The sequence below is a fragment of the Aulostomus chinensis genome, chromosome 2 (genome assembly GCF_037954235.1).
Source record: "Aulostomus chinensis isolate RoL2024-O1b breed Wild chromosome 2, RoL_Achi_v1.0, whole genome shotgun sequence".
Classification (NCBI taxonomy): domain Eukaryota; kingdom Metazoa; phylum Chordata; class Actinopteri; order Syngnathiformes; family Aulostomidae; genus Aulostomus; species Aulostomus chinensis.
Genome location: NC_141321.1, coordinates 23,325,462 through 23,344,222, shown reverse-complemented (window position 1 = coordinate 23,344,222; position 18,761 = coordinate 23,325,462). Strand labels below are relative to the sequence as shown.

Below are 18,761 nucleotides of genomic sequence, written 5' to 3'. Positions count from 1 at the left end.
GTGTTACTTAGAAGTGTTAATCCGTCTTAAAACAAAATGGAGAGACTTGAACCATCTGAAATTCAGTGCAAAATATCTGCTAACTTACATCTGATGGTTCTGTAGATGATGCTCGAAGCTCTGCTGTTAACAACAGGGGGGCTTTTCCCTCCCAAAACCCTAGCAGCTCTCCTGCTGTGAAAGATACAGCTGCACCCTCCTGTGAGGGAATTTCTCTCAAGAAATGTCTCTCTGTCTTAAAGCTGTTGTTCTCAGTAACTGGTATCTGTTGCATATACAGTAGTTTCTGCCAGTTTTTGGCAGCAAAAGGTAACAGAATTGTTTCATTCCAGCTCACCTCAAGGTTGAAGTTGAGGATGTGAGATGCTGCGTAAAGCTCAAATAATGTTAGACATTCTGGTCTAATGGAGAGCACCTTTTATTGGGTTTCTGCATGCATCGCTACAAGTGGTCATTTAGCCATTAAATATGCCATGAAGGATTTTTGGTGACACGTAATCTCTGTAATCCCATTACATTGATCGCTACTGCACACCTGAATTCTTCTGAGCTGAATTCATTAAATTCTCCTGCGTAAGACATTGGTATCTCCAGCCTTTCCTTCCACCTGTCTCCGCTTACCTGTCTATGCTCTGCAAAATTTCCCTAATACCTCCATCAGCCACAGAATGACAGCATTATCATTGTCTCAGTACCAGTCAGTTGTCTCTGACTCAGTGGCTACAGTGTCTCGTAAATGTGCTACCATCAGCAGAAGCATCTTTGAAGAGTTTCCCCCAATGCATGTGTGGACTGGAGGAAAGATCACAATCCTGTTTGTGATGTCTTCCGAAGTGAACAGAATACTCTTTATGATTTATTTTTGATTTAGAGTCGAAATCCTGACACCTTTAATAATGTCACCTTTCGCTTGTAGTGTGTTACAGTATATGATATTAATAGATCCCAACCAGAGCTGTCAGGAAACTTTGCTAGTTATTTCTATGTTTATTTTTGAGCATTTTTTTAAAGCAGGTTTTGATGTATTGTGTGCTAATTATGACAGCAGCAGACTTTCAACAATGACACCACATGCTAAAGCTGAAGTTTATTCCTCAAAACATTGAAGAATGACAAAACTCACCTCATTAGAGGAGCATGCCTTCCAGTAAGAGACTTCATATGTTCCATATTTAAAGATATTAACAGTTTAATCTTGAATAAACATCCGATGTGATGTCAGTTCATCTCTTTAATAAGTGAAAAATTGTAGCATCTGTCAAACTATCTATATAATGTATTCCTATGATACCTTTTAATCACACTTCATATAACATGTTTTCCCTATTTGCTAAACAAACAAAAAATCGACATGAAATGCAATCTCCATAAACCCAAACTATATAAAGCAGTCTTCTTCAACAGTGAAAACTGTACAACACAGAGACAATGAGATGACTTGCAGTCATTCATTTAAACGCGGTCGTCTCTGTGTGTGAAAGCTGGCTTGAGCTGCATGTGAGAGGAACAAGGTGGAGGTGTCCTTTTTTGCCACACGGGCTGTAAATACGGGTCTACAAGTAACATATTATGCAGATCTCACAATGCTACAACTGATCATTTCCAAACTCAGCATCAACCACCTCAACAGCTGAAATGCAATAAGTTTACTCTGCTGGCCTCAAAACAGAACACTCAGCAGGGCACAATCCATCCAGCAGCTGAAGACCTCATTGAGATGCAAGACGCCGTATTTGGAGCTGTAGCCTGTTAAACTCACAAATCCCTACCGCTGGAATTTAAGCTTCCAAAATTGTGACACGCTCAGTGCTTTTAATGCAAGAACAATTTACCCTATCCTTAATATAAAGTACAGTTTGACTAGTTTGTGTGTGTTTGTCTGTGTGTCACTGTATATAAAAGTCTGAGTAAGCAAAATATTAATGCGTTTCTGTTGCAGAGGGTATGAAAAGAACATCACAAATGCTTTCTAGTGGGTATTGTTGACTTGTAGCCCACATGTATGCATATATTTTTAGCACGATGGCTCCAGTGAGAGACAACCTGCGATCCCTCTTTTTAACCTTTTTAGTTACGAAACATCAATCAAAGCAATTAAGAGACTAATGGACGGCAGGTAAATGCAGTCGTTGCTTCACATGAACAGTGTTGACTGTATTTGCAATTTCTCTGCAAGTGTCCCTATGTTTGTTTCTCATCAGTTCAGTCAGTGGTGTGTATATGTGTTGGTACATTAACTTTAAGCATCTTTGCTCACTATAGGTGCAAGTCCAGGAATCTGTGGCGACACAGGGGTCCCTACCCATGGTACCCGTTTGGGAGGCGAAGAATTTAAAACCAAGAGCCTCCTGCGTTTCAGCTGTGAGGCGGGATATACTCTGATTGGCTCAGCTGAGAGGACCTGCCTTCACAATGGCACTTGGAGTGGCACGCAGCCGGTCTGTCAAGGTGGGGAGCAGAATAAACATCCACATTCTTGTGGTTATGTGACTACATAAATGTTCTACTGGTCACACTTCAAGGATCATTAAGAATGATTTTATTTTTCATGGAGATGAGATTTGATCCCATTGAAACTGAAATATGTCAGACACCTCTTTTCCTTCATGGTGATGACACAAATTCTAGTAACTTGACCATGGATGCTGTCCATAAAAACAACATACTGGACCTGCCATTGAGCTTGCTTCTTTTGCACATATCAAACAAGAACATTTGTACGTATTTCAGGTATTTGTGAGGTGTTATGCAGTTTTTGTAACCCCATCTCATCGTTCAATATACTGCTTGCTTTTTACAGGGGATCTGGATAATACATAAATATGCTGAACTTCCTCTTTATGAAGCAGCAATATCTTTTTAAGAGCAAGTTTTTCCTGTCTTAACAGAGGGTTGCTCCCATCAGTAATAGACAAGAGACAGAGATCATGTTTAAACAACAACAACAAATAAATGTACATATATTATTTGCAACTTTCAATTCCCCAAAAGCTAAACTGTAGGGAACAAACTGAGCTAATACATGTATATGGCGTTGTATATGATGCGCTTAGAGAAGGTTTCTGAAAAATATCACTGTGTAGACACAAAAATAACCTCAAACATACTGTATTTCCTTAAGTTAATTCCTGGGTGCTTTTTCGTGCTTTATATGCAGTTTCTTGCGGATTTTTTCACCTTAAAAAGAGATGTTTAATTTTATTTATTTCATGCAGAAAAATAACATTATATACGCATTATTTTTTCTATGGGTAGGAACCAAATTCAGAGATACTTAACTTAAAACTTAACTGATGATGTGAAACAGTTACGGTACCTTTGCATCCCAACCCAATAATGCCATAAAAAACTGCACTGTAAAACGCAATATTACAGATTCTGAGTGAACCCTTCATGTATTTGGTGGAATACGGACTTGGATTATTCAGAAATGTAAAGAAATCAGATCAGCCTCCAGTGTCGAACAGCTTAATCTCTTCTCTGAAGAATACTGTACCGTGATATGGGGCTCCTTGGTATGTTAGTGACAATAAGCAACTAATTCATAACCAAACACAGTTTAAAGCATATTACATACCTTGTGAATTATATATATATATATATATATATATATATATATATATATATATATATATATATAGTGGAACTAAAGCGTACACAGATTAGACAACATTGTACAGTAGGTCAGTCTTATGGAGCTTATAAAATGAAGTTGAGGGGGTGTATATTTATATAAACTGAAGTCAGGATTCAGTAAGAATTATTGTATGTAATCCTTCAGCAGATGTTTCCTGCAATCACCCGGATATTTAATTCACGCAACTATCATATGAGACAATAAAATATAATACCTATGTTTCATAATTAATGATCATTTACCACATCATTTGATATGAAACTGCAGCAACATGAAGCTGTTTATGGGAGTAACAGAAGAAAAAAAAACTATAGAAATTCAAGGGTGTTTATGTCTGTGTGGCCTAGATACAAAGGATTGAAGTGTGTTACTCATAACTGACTGAGCTGGATCTTCCACACTGTGGTAATAAAGTGCCTCCTATACAACAGCAGTTTTCAAAGACACTCTTTAAACCCATGAGGGTTTAGAGGAAATTAAATTGGGTCCTCACAGTGTTGTAGAGACCCTGGAATCCTAAACTGCTGCCTAATTTAACTTCCCTATTCCCACCTATGTTACATAGAGAAGGTTGAATAAAACAGTGCTGACATTAACGGCGTCATTGTCTGATGCAGATTATAGAGTGGGGTAGATGTTTTGGCAATAATGTGAGTGGAGAGGGAACACTGGGGTGAGTCATACAATGTCGGTGCAGGCTTTTTATTATTGTGTGGCTGTTACCCAAAACACCAACCCTATAACAAATACAGAACTGCAGAATATTACATGTTTCTATTAACAAGAGCTCATAATGGGATTTTCTTTCATGGCAATAATCAATATTGTCAGATTGTATCTCATTTTGGGAGAAAATCCTCTAACAGAAACTCAGGCAACCCAATCTCTAAAAAACAAGTGTAACTACATCCTGCTGTAATTTTGAGAACACTGTGTTGCTGATTTATATTTCTTATTTTTTTTGCTTATCAAGCCCTCTAGTTTTGCAGGCAACACACAGTGTTTTTGTGTGTGTTTGTTTGTGTGACACTAATTCTTTATGTCTGTTTACACTTGTTTTTCATTAAGCTAATAGTGGTTAAAAGCTGATTCAGAAAGGATGAGACGTTTATCAGAGGCACAAAGCACGCGTCCACACACACACACACACAAAAATCCATAAATGCGCATGTGCGCGCACACACAGAGACACACACACACACACACACACACACACACACACACACACACACACACACACACACACACACACAGGAATCCATAAACACACCCAGACGAACACACTGTTGCTCATGTCTGTGTAGACACATAGTGTATGTACTAACAACAGACACACACAGCAAACAGGTTGGCAGTAGACATTCTTTGAGGGTGTACTCTACCCACACATTGATGTCTCCCATCAATAGGTGTTTGATTGCTAATGCCTTCATGTTCTTATTAGTTAATGTGCTGTGCTTGGTTTCCTGTCTGTTCTTTTAAAGTGCTGTAAGGCTTTATGGATCACTCACCGAGACCGCAGTCATTCTCCTTCCCCATACTCTCGTGTTCTCCCCAACAATGTTGTTTTAAATTCTCAAGGCTCAAAGGAAGCCTAGACATCCTATCATTTTCCTGACCCTAGATAATATTTTGAAGAGGCATTTAGTGACCCACAAGAATAAACAGGAAACACCTTAGATCCACTGCGAGGAGAACAACATCCTGCACACAAAGCAGAAGGCTGTACAGGCTTCATTGGAGAACCGACCGGAGGAGCTCTGAACACCAGTTAATGGATGCTGCATCATCAAGTGCACAGACAACGTCAAATTAAAAATGTGTACTCTTACATCACTGACACTTTTTCTTTTTTTTTAACAATATAACTTGGGAATTACTTTATTGAAAAAATCTATATTGCAGGGTCTAGATTGAGTCAGGGCACTTGGGGCGTGTCCAGTCCTTTCAAATTAGTTAAACGATGGATAATATAGGAACAAAATCAGGTGCACAGCACAAAGGGGATGTATTTGGTTTCTAAATTAATCATAGAAGTGTCATCTCCCATTCTCTTTGAAAGCTAGGTGTGCTTGCAACTTGGCTCATTGCCCATTGAAATGGCAGATTTGATTTTCTGCCGAGAAAAAAAAACTAGTTTCTCTTTTGTCTCTCTAAAAAGCTAAAAGCTTAATTCTTTTTCCCCTGGAGACTTTCTTCTGTCCTGTCAAATTTATAACTACAATTTTTTTTGTTTTGCTGCTTCAATGTCCCACAATATTTGCTGCAGGGACATTACCGTGCATATGGAAATGTTTACAATTGCTAAAAGCTGCCTTTGTAATCTCTAATTTATGAAAATCGTTACAGAAACAAGTAAAACACAATGAAAACCACTTGGAAAGCTCCCAACACACTGATCCTTTCAAAGATTTAAATAATTAGTGGAGGAAATGCACACAGAATTTCTTTTGAAATGATACATTACAAAGATGTTTCTTTCACCCCCGCGTCACATCTTTGTGGCACCATTAGCTTCAAGCATACTATTCGTGGCTAGTTCTGTCTACATTCTGAAAGAAGCAACGCAGCAAATAAAACATCTTTGTGAGCTCAAAACACCTATTTGATTGGACTCAAAATATAAAATGCTCTTTTTTATAGTGAAATATCGCTAATGTGGGGGCACACTTGTTTCTGCGGTGAGGGATTGCTGCAGGTATTGCTGTGCAGATTTGTGCACCCACTTATGCGGCATATCTGAATAGTTCGCCCTGTAAATGGCAGGAAAAATACTTTGCCATTAACTTAAATTGTGGTTGTGCTGAATAAAGATCGGGAAGCACAAACAGTGCAGTCACACCTTTTTGTGGGACCCAACACACCTATGGCCACACAGATTGGTGCATATTTAGATAATGTGGGAGCTGGGTTGTGAATAACAATTGCCTTCGTTAGATACTGCCAACGGCACCATGGTGACTCCTCATCACTTTGTTTAAGATGGAGCCCGTCGTCTATAAGTGACAGTTTAAATGAGAACTGCGCCACGTTTCTGTTGGTTTTCTTCCAGAATTGTTGGACGTCTTTCCCTGATGAGTTTATCCCAACACTGTCACATATGTGCAGAAAGCATGTTGTTGTTTAACAAGAGGCAGAACCAAGAACTGAACTGTTTGCTGTAAAGAGGCCATTGCTCAGTGGCACTTTGGCAGCCACAGTGTACACTGTAGATGCATTACTAACCTCCTGCCAGCCTCTAGCTCAGAATACTGCTCTGTCTGCTGTTCAGTGCTGGGAATCAATCCAACAACATTTAATTATTAATCAGCCTCACTACTTCAAGGACATATTTTATGTTATTTCCAGCTGGCTCCAGTGATAATCTCATTATCCTAGCCCACAGCTGATCAGCCTTGAATGACAGCAAGACAGCATTGCTCGCATTGATATTATCACTGTGATTAATCACCACTGTTTAATATCCTCACTCCTCAGCTGTATCGTGTGGTAACCCTGGCACCCCAGCACACGGCAGAATCGTCCTGAGTGATGGCATCACCTTCGGCAGCTCAGTGGCTTATGCATGCTGGGAAGGCTTTAAAACATCGGGCCTGACCACCAGACACTGCACAACAAATGGGACATGGACAGGACAACCCCCGGACTGCTCTGGTAGGACAGCTTTGACGCCATTGCCTTGTAACTGTTAATATTATGGTAACAGCAATGGCTGATGTCATTTGAACAATGCTTGCACAGGCTGAACTAGTTTCCTTCATTATAGGAGTACAAATCCAAATAATGTCAGAGGCGGTGTTTCCACAGTGCTGCCGCTATTGGTCACATAAATTGAACGCGGACTGCACAGTGTTCTACGAGGTTGAGCTTGTTGTGTCTTAGATGTAAACGTGTTGCTTTCTCTGTGGCTGGCAAAGATTTTGAGGGACGGGAGAGAAAGAACATAGGAAATGGATTAAATGAGGGGGGTTGTGCTTCTGGGAAGTTAATGAAGGAGGTCTGTGAAAGAGGAGTAGGAGGACGAGGTGAAGGGGCAGGCAGGAAGAAGAAAAACATCAGTTTTCAGACGAAGTTATAAAGCACAAAGTTGGAGTAAAGGCTTCGGGATTTATAAAACAGTCAAAATATATTTCTGTACTGTTGCAACACTACACAACTGTAGTTTTAGTGGGACTACACTTGGGTTGGCCACTTAATCCTGTATTAATCCAAATTAAGATTAACAGAGTTTATTTTAATTGGGATTGGGCTGATTAGTGGATCAATATGTCACTGAAATCATAGTATGGTTTTTGCTAAAGACAGAATGTGTTGTGGTTCTGCTTTGATGATCCCTGCAGAAGTACCACCATCATTTCAGTGTTTTCAATTAAAATGTGAATGACACAAGAATAAATGATTCTGTAATCGAGGTTGAAGTTTGAAATAATCACATTGATGTGAAGTCATATTGCCCAGACCTACACTACACCCTCTCACACCATCACTGTACCTCTTGTTTACATGAGTCTATATTCTGTCACCTCCTCCAGTGATCAGTTGTGGAGACCCAGGTCCAGTAGCCAATGGGGTCTATTTAGGAAGCGAGTTCACTTTCAACCACACAGTGACCTACCGCTGTAACCCAGGTCACCTGATGGAACCACCTGGACGCAGTGTTTTGCGCTGCACCAAAGATGGAACTTGGAACCAAACCAAACCGAGTTGTAAAGGTAAGACAAAGTACCGCCGACATGGAGTCTGCAATGATAGAATTTACCTGTAAATATGGCAGGAAACACTGACCAATGCTCCCACATCACAGTAAAATGCCCAGAAGGGATAAAGATGAATTCAGTTTGTCGTATATTGCGTTTTGCTTCAGCTGGAGACCCTCCTATCTCCTTCCATGCGTTCAACTGGCCGAGCTGATTCCCTCCACCTTTGTCAAATAAATAAATGTGAACCTTATTCAACCTGCTCCAGTCTGCCTACTCTTCTTGCTTCCTGCCCACCTACTCCCCATCTGCTCATTGTACAGGCTGGACTCTGGACTCTATGGGGTCTTTCATGCTGCGTCTGCTCTCTCTGCCTTTGGCTTTCCATGCACAGAACGCAGACGGAAGGGCAGGAAGGTCCCAGAACAGAAGCAAACCACCAAATTAACCCTACAGCAATTGCAATTATATTTTCTTTTTGACCAAACTGGACCGTACAGAATTAGTGATTTCATCAGCCTACATTCAGTTTGCAGGTTTACACTAAAGCATTGATAGATTTTAGAAGTGCCAGGTAGAGCATGTACCGAAAGTCGAAAAGGTTTCAGGTCTCAATCTAGCAGAAATCTTTAAATAAAGCTCATGCAAACAGCAAAGAGTGGTGAAGATTGGTTATTGGTGTGGATATATAAAGATTGCTGCAGAATTACTCGTACAAATAAGAGACAATTCAAGGAAGAACGGCAATATTTCAGTGTGAGCTGGAGCGAGAGATTATCTCAATGACTTCAACCAGTGAGAGGCTAGTCAAGATTAACACTGGTCCTTAGGGTAACAGATTGTTAAAGTTGGGGTTTATTTTCTGAAACCATTTCGGTTTACACAAACACAAAGGAAAAATAAAAGGGAATGCATTAAAATAAAATGAGTCAGAGGTTTTACAACAGTCCATATTTAGAGTTTGGACTGTGATACTGAACAACAGCAAAAGGAATGTTTCCTGAGATCCTCCCTGTCATTTCATCCCACAAACAGAAAATCTCCTGCTGGCTCCAGCAGTTGCAGAGGCTTTGAACTGAGATGAAAAAACTGAGAACACAGGCATAGAGGCCATTGAGAGAGATGCAGAGAGAGGGAAAAACATCGAAGAAGATACTGTAGGTGATAGAAAATGAGAGAAGAGCAGGAAATTGAAAAGAGAAAATTAGAGGGAGAGAAGAAGAATGGGCAATACATGGAGCGGCTTGCTGCAAGTCCTCTCATTGTGTCCCTCTTTTTCCCCCTAACTTCAAACAATCTCTGAGGTTTCACTTGATGTTTCGTCCTGTTTTTGAACAACATTTTCTTCATACATAGACATGCAGAAACACAAGGATTCTGAATGAAGGGGTTGAAAGACATAAACATGACAGGCAAAATCAATCAAATGAGAAATAAGAAGGACAAAACGATCAAGTGAGTGAGAGGGAAGAACACGTTTAGGCTGGAAGGAAAGAATGTGGCAGGCGGAACTCATTAGATAAGTAAAAGAGCACTCTGAGAATGCCGACCTCCGCCAAAGTGCATATCATTTTTCCTGAGACATTATTAAAAATGTCCAGATTTGTGCCTGTAGTAAAAGGGTCCTTACTTGCCCCACTCTGCACACCAAGTTTCATAAAATCTGCTTGGTACCGATGGCTTTAACCCGCTGAAGAACTGACACCAAAACAGAAGAGACAGCATAAAAAGACGCAGTCGAATACAGATGTTTAGAAGGAAACTATGAAGGTGGGGAAAAAAATCATCATGCAGGTGAATGAAGTAAAGAGAGTGAAGGTGATGAGGCATCAGGGGGGCCACAATGAGAAAGCAGGAGCGGGAGAGAGAGAGAGAGAGCGAGGAAGTGAATGATGGGAGAAACAAAAAGAGGCAAATCAATACCTGCCTCCCAACCTGTAAACACACAGTGAGAAAAGTGATTAAGCCCATAAAATGTGTTGACTGGGGGAACTGTGCCAAGAAAGATATGCCTAAAAGACAAAGGGAGGAAGGGCGCGGCAGTATTAGTGTGAGGAGGCCAAGAGAGAAATGCAAGAGGATTAAAAGAGGGCTGAAGCAGAAGAAAAGAAGAGATGCATCAGAGAAAGAAAAGAGGCTGAGAGGAGAAAGGAAGACGGAAGACAAAGGGGGGTTGAGGTATGAAACCTGAGAAGAAAGAAGAGTGTGTTGGGGAAGAGTAACGAGTCCACGGGCTTCATTTATTGTTCAACATTCTTAATACTGGAAGAAATATATTCTTAAAACCCACATACACACGATTTTGAAGGCCATCAATGTTTTTTTTTTTAATTTTCATCCATCCATCTTCAACTAATTACCCAAAAGTGGGTCAGGGAGCTAGTCACTCCTGCAGGAACCCCAAACGTCCTTTTCCCTGGCCACATTGACCAACTCTGACTGGGATCCTAAGGTGTTCCCAGGCTAACGTGGAGATGTAGCCCCTCATCTGAGTACTCAATCTGCCCTGCAGCCTCCTCCCATGTGCCTGGAACACTTCCCCGGGGAGCCGTCGAGGAGGCATCCTGATCACATGCCCGAACCACCTCAACTGGCTCCTTTCAAGACAAAGGAGCAGCATCTCTACTCAGAGTTCCTCAAAAATGACCAAACTTCTCACCTTATCCCTAAGCCTCCCTTCCTAGGAACCCATTCCTGCCGCTCGTATTTGTGATCTTGTTCTTTCGTTCATGACCTGTATTTCCTGATCATGTGAGAACAGTAGTAGTAGAAGTAAGAACAAAGATAGATCGATTGATCAGGAGCTTTGCCTTCTGGCTCAGGTCTCTTTTTGTAACAACGTGCGATAGAGTGAACCACTCCCACTGCTCTGATTCTTCAACTATTCTTTTTATTTATTTCTTTTTTATCATTTATTTTTAAAAACTCAGGAGCACACCGGTGTAATGCCGTGTGAAATGATTGGTTGGTGCCGTTTCTGTAGTTCCATGTCCATTTTTTATGTTATGTTTAATAAACAATATATGAGTTGTATAATTCATTATATATTTAAACTATTTTACATGTGGTCTTTGAAAATAAACTTTTAAATAGACTGTGTCCAAACACCCAGCTGATGGCCAAAGGACAGTCCTGCCTTTTTTCTAATGTGAAAATAAATTGTCATAGTATCTCTGCTATGTGCTGGTTTAGTTGCTTGTTGTTGGAATTGTAAAGTGTTCGTCATATGAGCGGATGCTACCAGCTGTTAGCCTCGCTTCTCCCATTCCAAGGACATGCTACATGCTACATTCCCTTTACATCAGACTGAAAAAAAAATGCTCATAGCGGAGGATTTCTCACTCTGACCCATAGGTGGGGCCATGCTGCCCAGCAGCTTAACGGTCCTGCAGTCCCTTAGTCTTTTATAGAGATTTCCAGGTATTGCCTGAAGATGAACCTTCTTCTTCTTTCTTATAACCAAATTAAGAAAAAATGGGCAGCTATGAAAAGACCTAATGTGCAAATTTGTTCTGTAGTACTTTTTTAGCCCTTAATAAGTCTTAAAGACAGGAAGCAAAGCATGATGGCTGTTTGTAACTCACTTGTGTACCTCTTGTTACTGTCAATCACCAGGCTTGCAAAGAGGCACGCAGTAGTTGTCAGGAGCCAGGAGTAATAAATCCCCATCAGGTTTTTCTCCTGATTCGTATGACTAAATTGAAAAAAGTCATTACAGTGTCTCTAAAATAATTGTGCGTAAGAACATTAAATGAATGAGGCCCATTGATTGCAGTGACAGTGCAGCTCTTTGTCCAGACTCATGTGAAAGCAACCCGACTGATTCACTGTAAGAGAGACAAACACAAATGTGTTCAGAACCTTGAACTACTCCTTGAGCATCAGAGGCCTGTCGAGACATTGGTCTAGAATTTAAAGTTTTGAAGTTAATCAAAGTGTTCTTGCGTAAGACCACTGAAGTTTGATTCCCAACAATAAAGGTGTGATTAGCAGGAGGAAAACATTCAGTCTGTTAGCCATTTGAATTAGTATTAGCTTTTGGCTAAGCACCATATATTGTTTCCAGACCCACACAACAAAAACTGCGTTATGTATTGGTGTGGATTTCTAAAATGATTTCTTACAACATGCAGAACATGTTTTCAAGTGGCAAAAACAACTTGCAAAAATGAAAGGATTTTGGAGTGGGAGGATGACTTCAGGGAGATGCAAGGCTTCCTCAGGACGATGGTGACATACAATGCCAGAATTAGTCAACTGATTAGTTTGCAGCAAGCACACACTGTTGCCTGGAAACCATAATGAATAAAAACAGGTGTTTATTTTTAGAAGTTCAAAACAATTTTTCATTAATGGCACTTTGATTTGGCATCCATTAGACTGGTCAAATACAAAAGCGTGGTAGAAAACAAAGAAAACAAATACATGAAGATGGTGAGTGAAAGGATTACATCAAGGGAAAGAAGGAGAGAGAGCAGGAGCAATTACACAGATAGGCAAGGAAGATGTCCATACGGTGTGGTACATTTAGTAGGACTGTTGGGACAATACTTGATAAATTACTGAGTTCTGTCCGTAAACATATCTATATGTCTGTTATGTTCACTTCACAACTGTAACAGCTTATTGCTGCATCGACTGTAGTGTGTGTGTGTGTGTGTGTGTGTGTGTGTGTGTGTGTGTGTGTGTGTGTGTGTGTCAGTGTCGTCGCAGAGTGAATGTAATGTGAAACCATCTGTCTCCTGGATAGACGAGAATTACACTGATTTTATTAGATGTTTGAAATCACGCAGATGGTTATCATTATCTTAGGGAGTTAGGCACATGACCACACACACACACACGCACGCACACACACACACACACACACACACACACACACACACACACACACACACAGATGTTCATTAAGATGTAATGAAATTTTATGCAAAGACATCCACCCTCGTACAATGCGCATGCACGTATGAACGTACACAGTTGCCACACAATTACATTGATGCAGTGAGTTTCTTAGAATCTGCAGTAAAATCATGCATACGCAGTACACTGTCCTGTGATCGCAGACCCCCTGTTGATGCAGATGCTATTTAATGCAAACTAATTGATTTGATCCACTGAAACATTTCACATCAGGTTACATTCACAAGCAGTTATGAAAGTTTGTTATGGGCTTGTGTGAATCATTAGCATGACATAAATAGCAATTCCATGTAGGAGTCTGAAGTATAAATATGTATTTCTTCTTCAAATCCCAAATGCAGAACATTATTTCAAAGGAAATGTTTTTTTTTGCGGTTAGCATTGCCAACATTTACCCTTGCAGGCTTTAGGATATAGCACGCATTCTCATGAACACAGCGGAGACAGAAACACTATCACAGATGATACAAATTCCCCGAAGACTCTTCAGAAACTTTGTCCATATGGTGACAATATTTGGTGTATTTTAGTGAACTTAAATGTGGTGACCTTGGTCGTCAAGTACTTTAGGTACAAAAATGTCCATATGGTGAACTCTGCTGTCCGATGTTTCTTCTGTCTTTTTCTTTTGGTCAGTGCCAAAGCTTTCCTCTCGTATATGTTGTTAATGTCTCTTAAATGGCTTTTAACTTTACATTTGAGATGAGAAAAGCCAGCGTCTTTATGCTGAAATCCTGCTTTTCTGCCTTTTTCAGTGCTTTCTGGAATTGTTGTGGACTCCACGTAACCCTGAATTTGAAGTATTTTGCTTCGTAAAATGTGACAATGTTGATTTAATAAGTCTTATTTAGGCTTTTCGGCAGCAGCGGTTCTACATCAATTGTTGGTTAGCTAAGATCTCCACATCTTAGGGCCTACCTATCCACAAGGGACATGTCATCACTGGTGTTTTGTCTTTCTGGCTTTCACAATCAGAGTGCTCATTATGTTCTTTTGTGCTGATTTATTTGTTGCCAAAGAAAACACAATTCCAGATGTGAGTAATGATTAAATGACATATTAATACCCCATTGTGTCAACCTACTTGTTAAATGTTTGTTTTGCACCGATGATACAACATAGGAGCCGCATCAGGAAAAGAACAAAACAATATTCATTTATTCACTCACTTGACTCCCCAACAACATACTGCGCTTTGGAATCCAATATGAAGGTATAGAACAGGCTCACATTCACATATATAAGCAAAATGCAGTCTCAAGTGGAGCTGTACTGCTGAATACTGCTGGCAGAGAAAACATGCAAACTCCATGCATACACTGCCACCTCACAGCTGATCCCCCTGCTGTGAGGTGGCAGTGTAACCCAGACAAGCACCATGCTGGACTATCTTTTCTTACATGAGGGGACGATCTTGTGCTGTGTGTGTTTCAGTGATCCAGTGTGGACCTCCACCTCAAGTACTTCACGGGAAAGTGGAAGGAACTGACCATTCATGGGGATCAAGCGTCAGCTACAGCTGTTTCCATGGTTACCAGCTGTCCACTCCTGCCGTCTTTACCTGTGAGGGGAATGGAACATGGACTGGAGACATACCGCAGTGTCTGCGTAAGTTAGCTAGCCTTAAGTCTCACATCACACCAGACCGCCTTCTGTGTCACTGAGCCAGCACAGGAGAGACATCTCGCTCATCTTGTTTTCATTCTACTTAAGCAGAAAAAAACTCTCTGGCTTGTGTGTGTTTCCTTGATAAATAGTGTTACAGAGAAACCACAATAGGCCAGGCTTGGTTTAAGAAACTTTTGTCCATTAGCAGTGGACAAACATGCAAATGTTCTCAAGTTTATACAGCTATTCACCTCAAGAACTAAGCCGGCGGCCCTTCTTTGTTAGAACTTGCCATGTTTAGCATTAGCTTTATATTTAACTTCCAGCTTGCTAACTCAGAGATGGTTGTTGAAATAGAAAGGGAGACTTTGTAAACTGTAGCATTCAGTGAGTGGAAGGGACTGAAGTCGTTGCCCAGTGTTTAGCTAATTGTTATGGCTTTATTCTAGTAAATGAGACTGGCTGGCCTTCAGGCTATAATCTGATGCTTACTAACTCAAAAAAGGCATGTTTGCACTCTAGTTTTAACTGTATTTGTTGTGTCTTTCAAGCTGTATTGTGTGGTGATCCAGGCTCCCCCGGAGGAGGATTCAGAGAAGGGAACATCTTTTCCTACCGGTCAGTGGTGAAGTGTGTCGATTACTGACTAATGACTTGTTTTCTGCATGATCAATACTTGTGGCAGGTATTCAATGCACAAAGGATACGTAGCATATTTAAAACCTGTCCAAGCAGGGTTTTATCAAAGGTACTGGACTTCGCTGTAGATACTTGAGGATGTTTTAGCCTCTCATCAAAGGGACCTCTTCGGTTCAGAACTGGGTCAGTTTAGACCTGAAGCAACCCCCATAGCTGCCTTCACCCAAACAAATTGATATCCATGAGCTGGATGACAGTGTCACTTTACAGCCATCGTCTTTTATTATAAAGGATCATTTTGAGAGTAATGCTGAGGCACTGGGAGTGTTTCCATGATATTTGTTCCCTTGTGTTTTCCTCTCAGCCCCAAATTTTCAGTGTCATAGCTTTTTTGATCACTCTTTGACCGCAGTCATTTTGTGTCACTTGAGTTGTCATATTTGCTTGGGTCAGATATTGTGATACAACACTTACAGTATATGCTTTAAAAGGAGGTACTGAGGAGTGCCTGTACTTCAAAACCACTCCCGGAACTGCTATGATGTCTACACAATGCTGATTCAGCAAAGCTGATTTAAAAAATCCATAAATCCTTTGGGGGGTTTTTTGGTCCTTATGTCTGTGTATCAATTTGAAACATTGTGGAGCACAAAAGACAGAATTAAGTTGATGTTTTGATCAAATCATGAATAAAAAATTCAGGGATGGCAGGAAGCGTGTGTTATTGCTCGTCATTTGGTTGTGTTTTGTGGAGGGTTCTTGTGTTAACATTTTTGTTTTCCCCTACATAGGTCAGAGGTCAGGTTCTACTGCCATGCCCCCTACTTACTGGTAGGCTCAGCCTCAAGAGCCTGTCAAGCTGATGGGATTTGGAGTGGCCAACAACCAGCCTGTATAGGTAATTAAAATACTGCCAGTGGAAAAGTTGCAGCTGGCTTGTTTTGAAGTGTGCTTAGCCAGTGACGGTGCACCACTCTAAGAGTTCCTACTGGATTGTTGAACCGTACATTTGTTCCACATTTCATGTCTCTGCTTGTGCAACAAGCGAGAGCCGAATTTTATTATTATTGTATTGTTGGCCACGGGGGGGGGGTCCAAGCTCAGTGTTACAGGGGCGTTCCCCTGTTACTCGCCCCATCCTAAACTGGCCCTCTTTATCAATGTCTTTACATAACTGTAACACACATTTTGTTTACTGCAAAGGAAAACATGTTCTCAACAAGATACAAATAAGACTGTGTGAAATCAGATTATTGGTAAACAAGATTGAGGCGCTTACCCATATCAACATTTTAGCATTAGTATTCCTGTCTAGATAGGGCTGGAGATATCTCCTCGGGTGATGAAGTGTGTCGTTCTGATCTCAGCATTTGATTTCTATGAAGATTTTTATCTAGGAAAGCAGCCACATATCTCTTTTGAGGCAATATGTAGTTCTTTTTCTGATAGCATGAATTTGATTTTCAAACAAGTAGTGCAATCACCAGGGGAAAAAAAATCATTGTGTAGGAATGGAAAGCCATCAAAACATGTCTGTCATGTTCCTCTGCTATAAAACAGTTTGGCCACTTCTTCATGAGATACGATAGAATACCAGTGCCAAGCTGTCACAACTCCTCTTTGATTTGGTGAACTATTGTAAAATATGTGATATAATGCTGTGTGTGTGTGTGTGTGTGTGTGTGTGTGTGTGTGTGTCTGTGTGTGTGTGTGTGTGTGTGTGTGTGTGTGTGTGTGTGTGTGTAGATCCAGCCTTCAACAGCTGTCGTGACCCAGGAACACCAGCATACGGTGTCCCCGTCCTGGCCCAGGGCTTCCAGGTTTGACTCAATACTTGATCAAACTACCTCATATAAAGCTTGAACAAGTCAAGTTCATCTAATACTTATCAATTTATTCATGCACATAAAAAGTAATGTACAATTGGAACATTTACTCTAGCTCACTAAAAATCATAGTTTAATAACTATTGGATTGGATTAATTTAAATTAGAAAATTGAAATACTGGTTGGCCCCTCGGGATTCTCTCTCCAAGCATTTAAAATAGTCACTATAAACTCAGGCTCCGCAGCTGCGATAGGTGAGTTACACCTGCTTTTCCCCATATTTTTATCACAGAAAAGCTAAATGGATGCAGGTGTACAGCCTAGAAACTATATATATATATATATATATATATATATATATATATATATATATATATATATATATATATATATATATATACATATATACACACACACACACACATATATATATATATATATGTGTGTGTGTGTGTGTGTGTGTGTGTGTATATATATATATATATATATACACACACACACACACACACACATATATATATATATATATATATATATATATATATACATATATACACACACACACACACATATATATATATATATATATGTGTGTGTGTGTGTGTGTGTGTGTGTGTGTGTGTGTGTGTGTATATATATATATATGTATATGTATACACACATACCTGTATAGATTTTTATTAATTTAATTAAAAAATAAACTGGTTATAAATACATGAACTACCACAGTTATAATTCTAAGAGCCAGAGGGAGAAAACATAACAGCAGTATTCAGAGAGAGCTTAAGCAAGAAAAAAGCAAGTTGCAATGAACAAGTAAATACATGATTATTGGTCTCCATCTGACTAACAATGATTCTACATTTGAGAGGCGCGGCATCTTTCACCTTAACGAGGAGGCTGCCTGGGGCACCTAAAAGAACCTGATTTGACTACAACAAGCTAATGCAATATAGTGGCTCCACAAGCCTTAATAGGAATTAGGCAAATCAACAAATCAGTACACTTTCGGACCTATAATTAGATACCCTAATGAAATTTTCCCCAACATCTCTCCAAAGAAAAAGAAAGAACTACAATCATTAGAGGAAAATGAACATAGCAGGTAATGCAGGAATAGCAATGTCCTTCACTCGATGTCCTGCATTTGATGAAACCTAAAGAATAAAAGAGACCTAAATGATAAAGGACAATTACCTTGTGCTGTTAAGTGTAGGAGGTCTTAAGAAGTTGTGGACAGTGGATAAAGTATCTCCTACTGTGCTTTCACACTTTCTAGGTTGGCAGTAAGATTTCCTTTAAGTGCCGCAAGAACTACCATATCCTTGGTTCTACCACAAGAACATGCTTAGAAAATTTAACCTGGAGCGGAACTCAACCTGAGTGCATAGGTGAGGATTAAATATTAATGTAATTACTCTATTTACTCT

The 18,761-nt window shown here is 40.0% G+C and overlaps 1 protein-coding gene across 2 annotated transcripts in view; it reads left to right on the top strand.

The window, feature by feature from the left end:
- Positions 1-18,761, top strand: part of LOC147269485 (CUB and sushi domain-containing protein 1-like) — a 406,566-nt gene that overhangs the window by 363,374 nt on the left and 24,431 nt on the right. For both annotated transcript variants that reach the window (XM_086185701.1, XM_086185692.1), the window contains exons 60-67: positions 2,263-2,448; positions 7,115-7,291; positions 8,170-8,349; positions 14,692-14,865; positions 15,417-15,483; positions 16,296-16,402; positions 17,251-17,324; positions 18,611-18,722. In XM_086185701.1, coding sequence (XP_086041827.1) covers positions 2,263-2,448; positions 7,115-7,291; positions 8,170-8,349; positions 14,692-14,865; positions 15,417-15,483; positions 16,296-16,402; positions 17,251-17,324; positions 18,611-18,722 — 1,077 coding nt within the window. The remainder of the gene's footprint in view (positions 1-2,262; positions 2,449-7,114; positions 7,292-8,169; positions 8,350-14,691; positions 14,866-15,416; positions 15,484-16,295; positions 16,403-17,250; positions 17,325-18,610; positions 18,723-18,761) is intronic.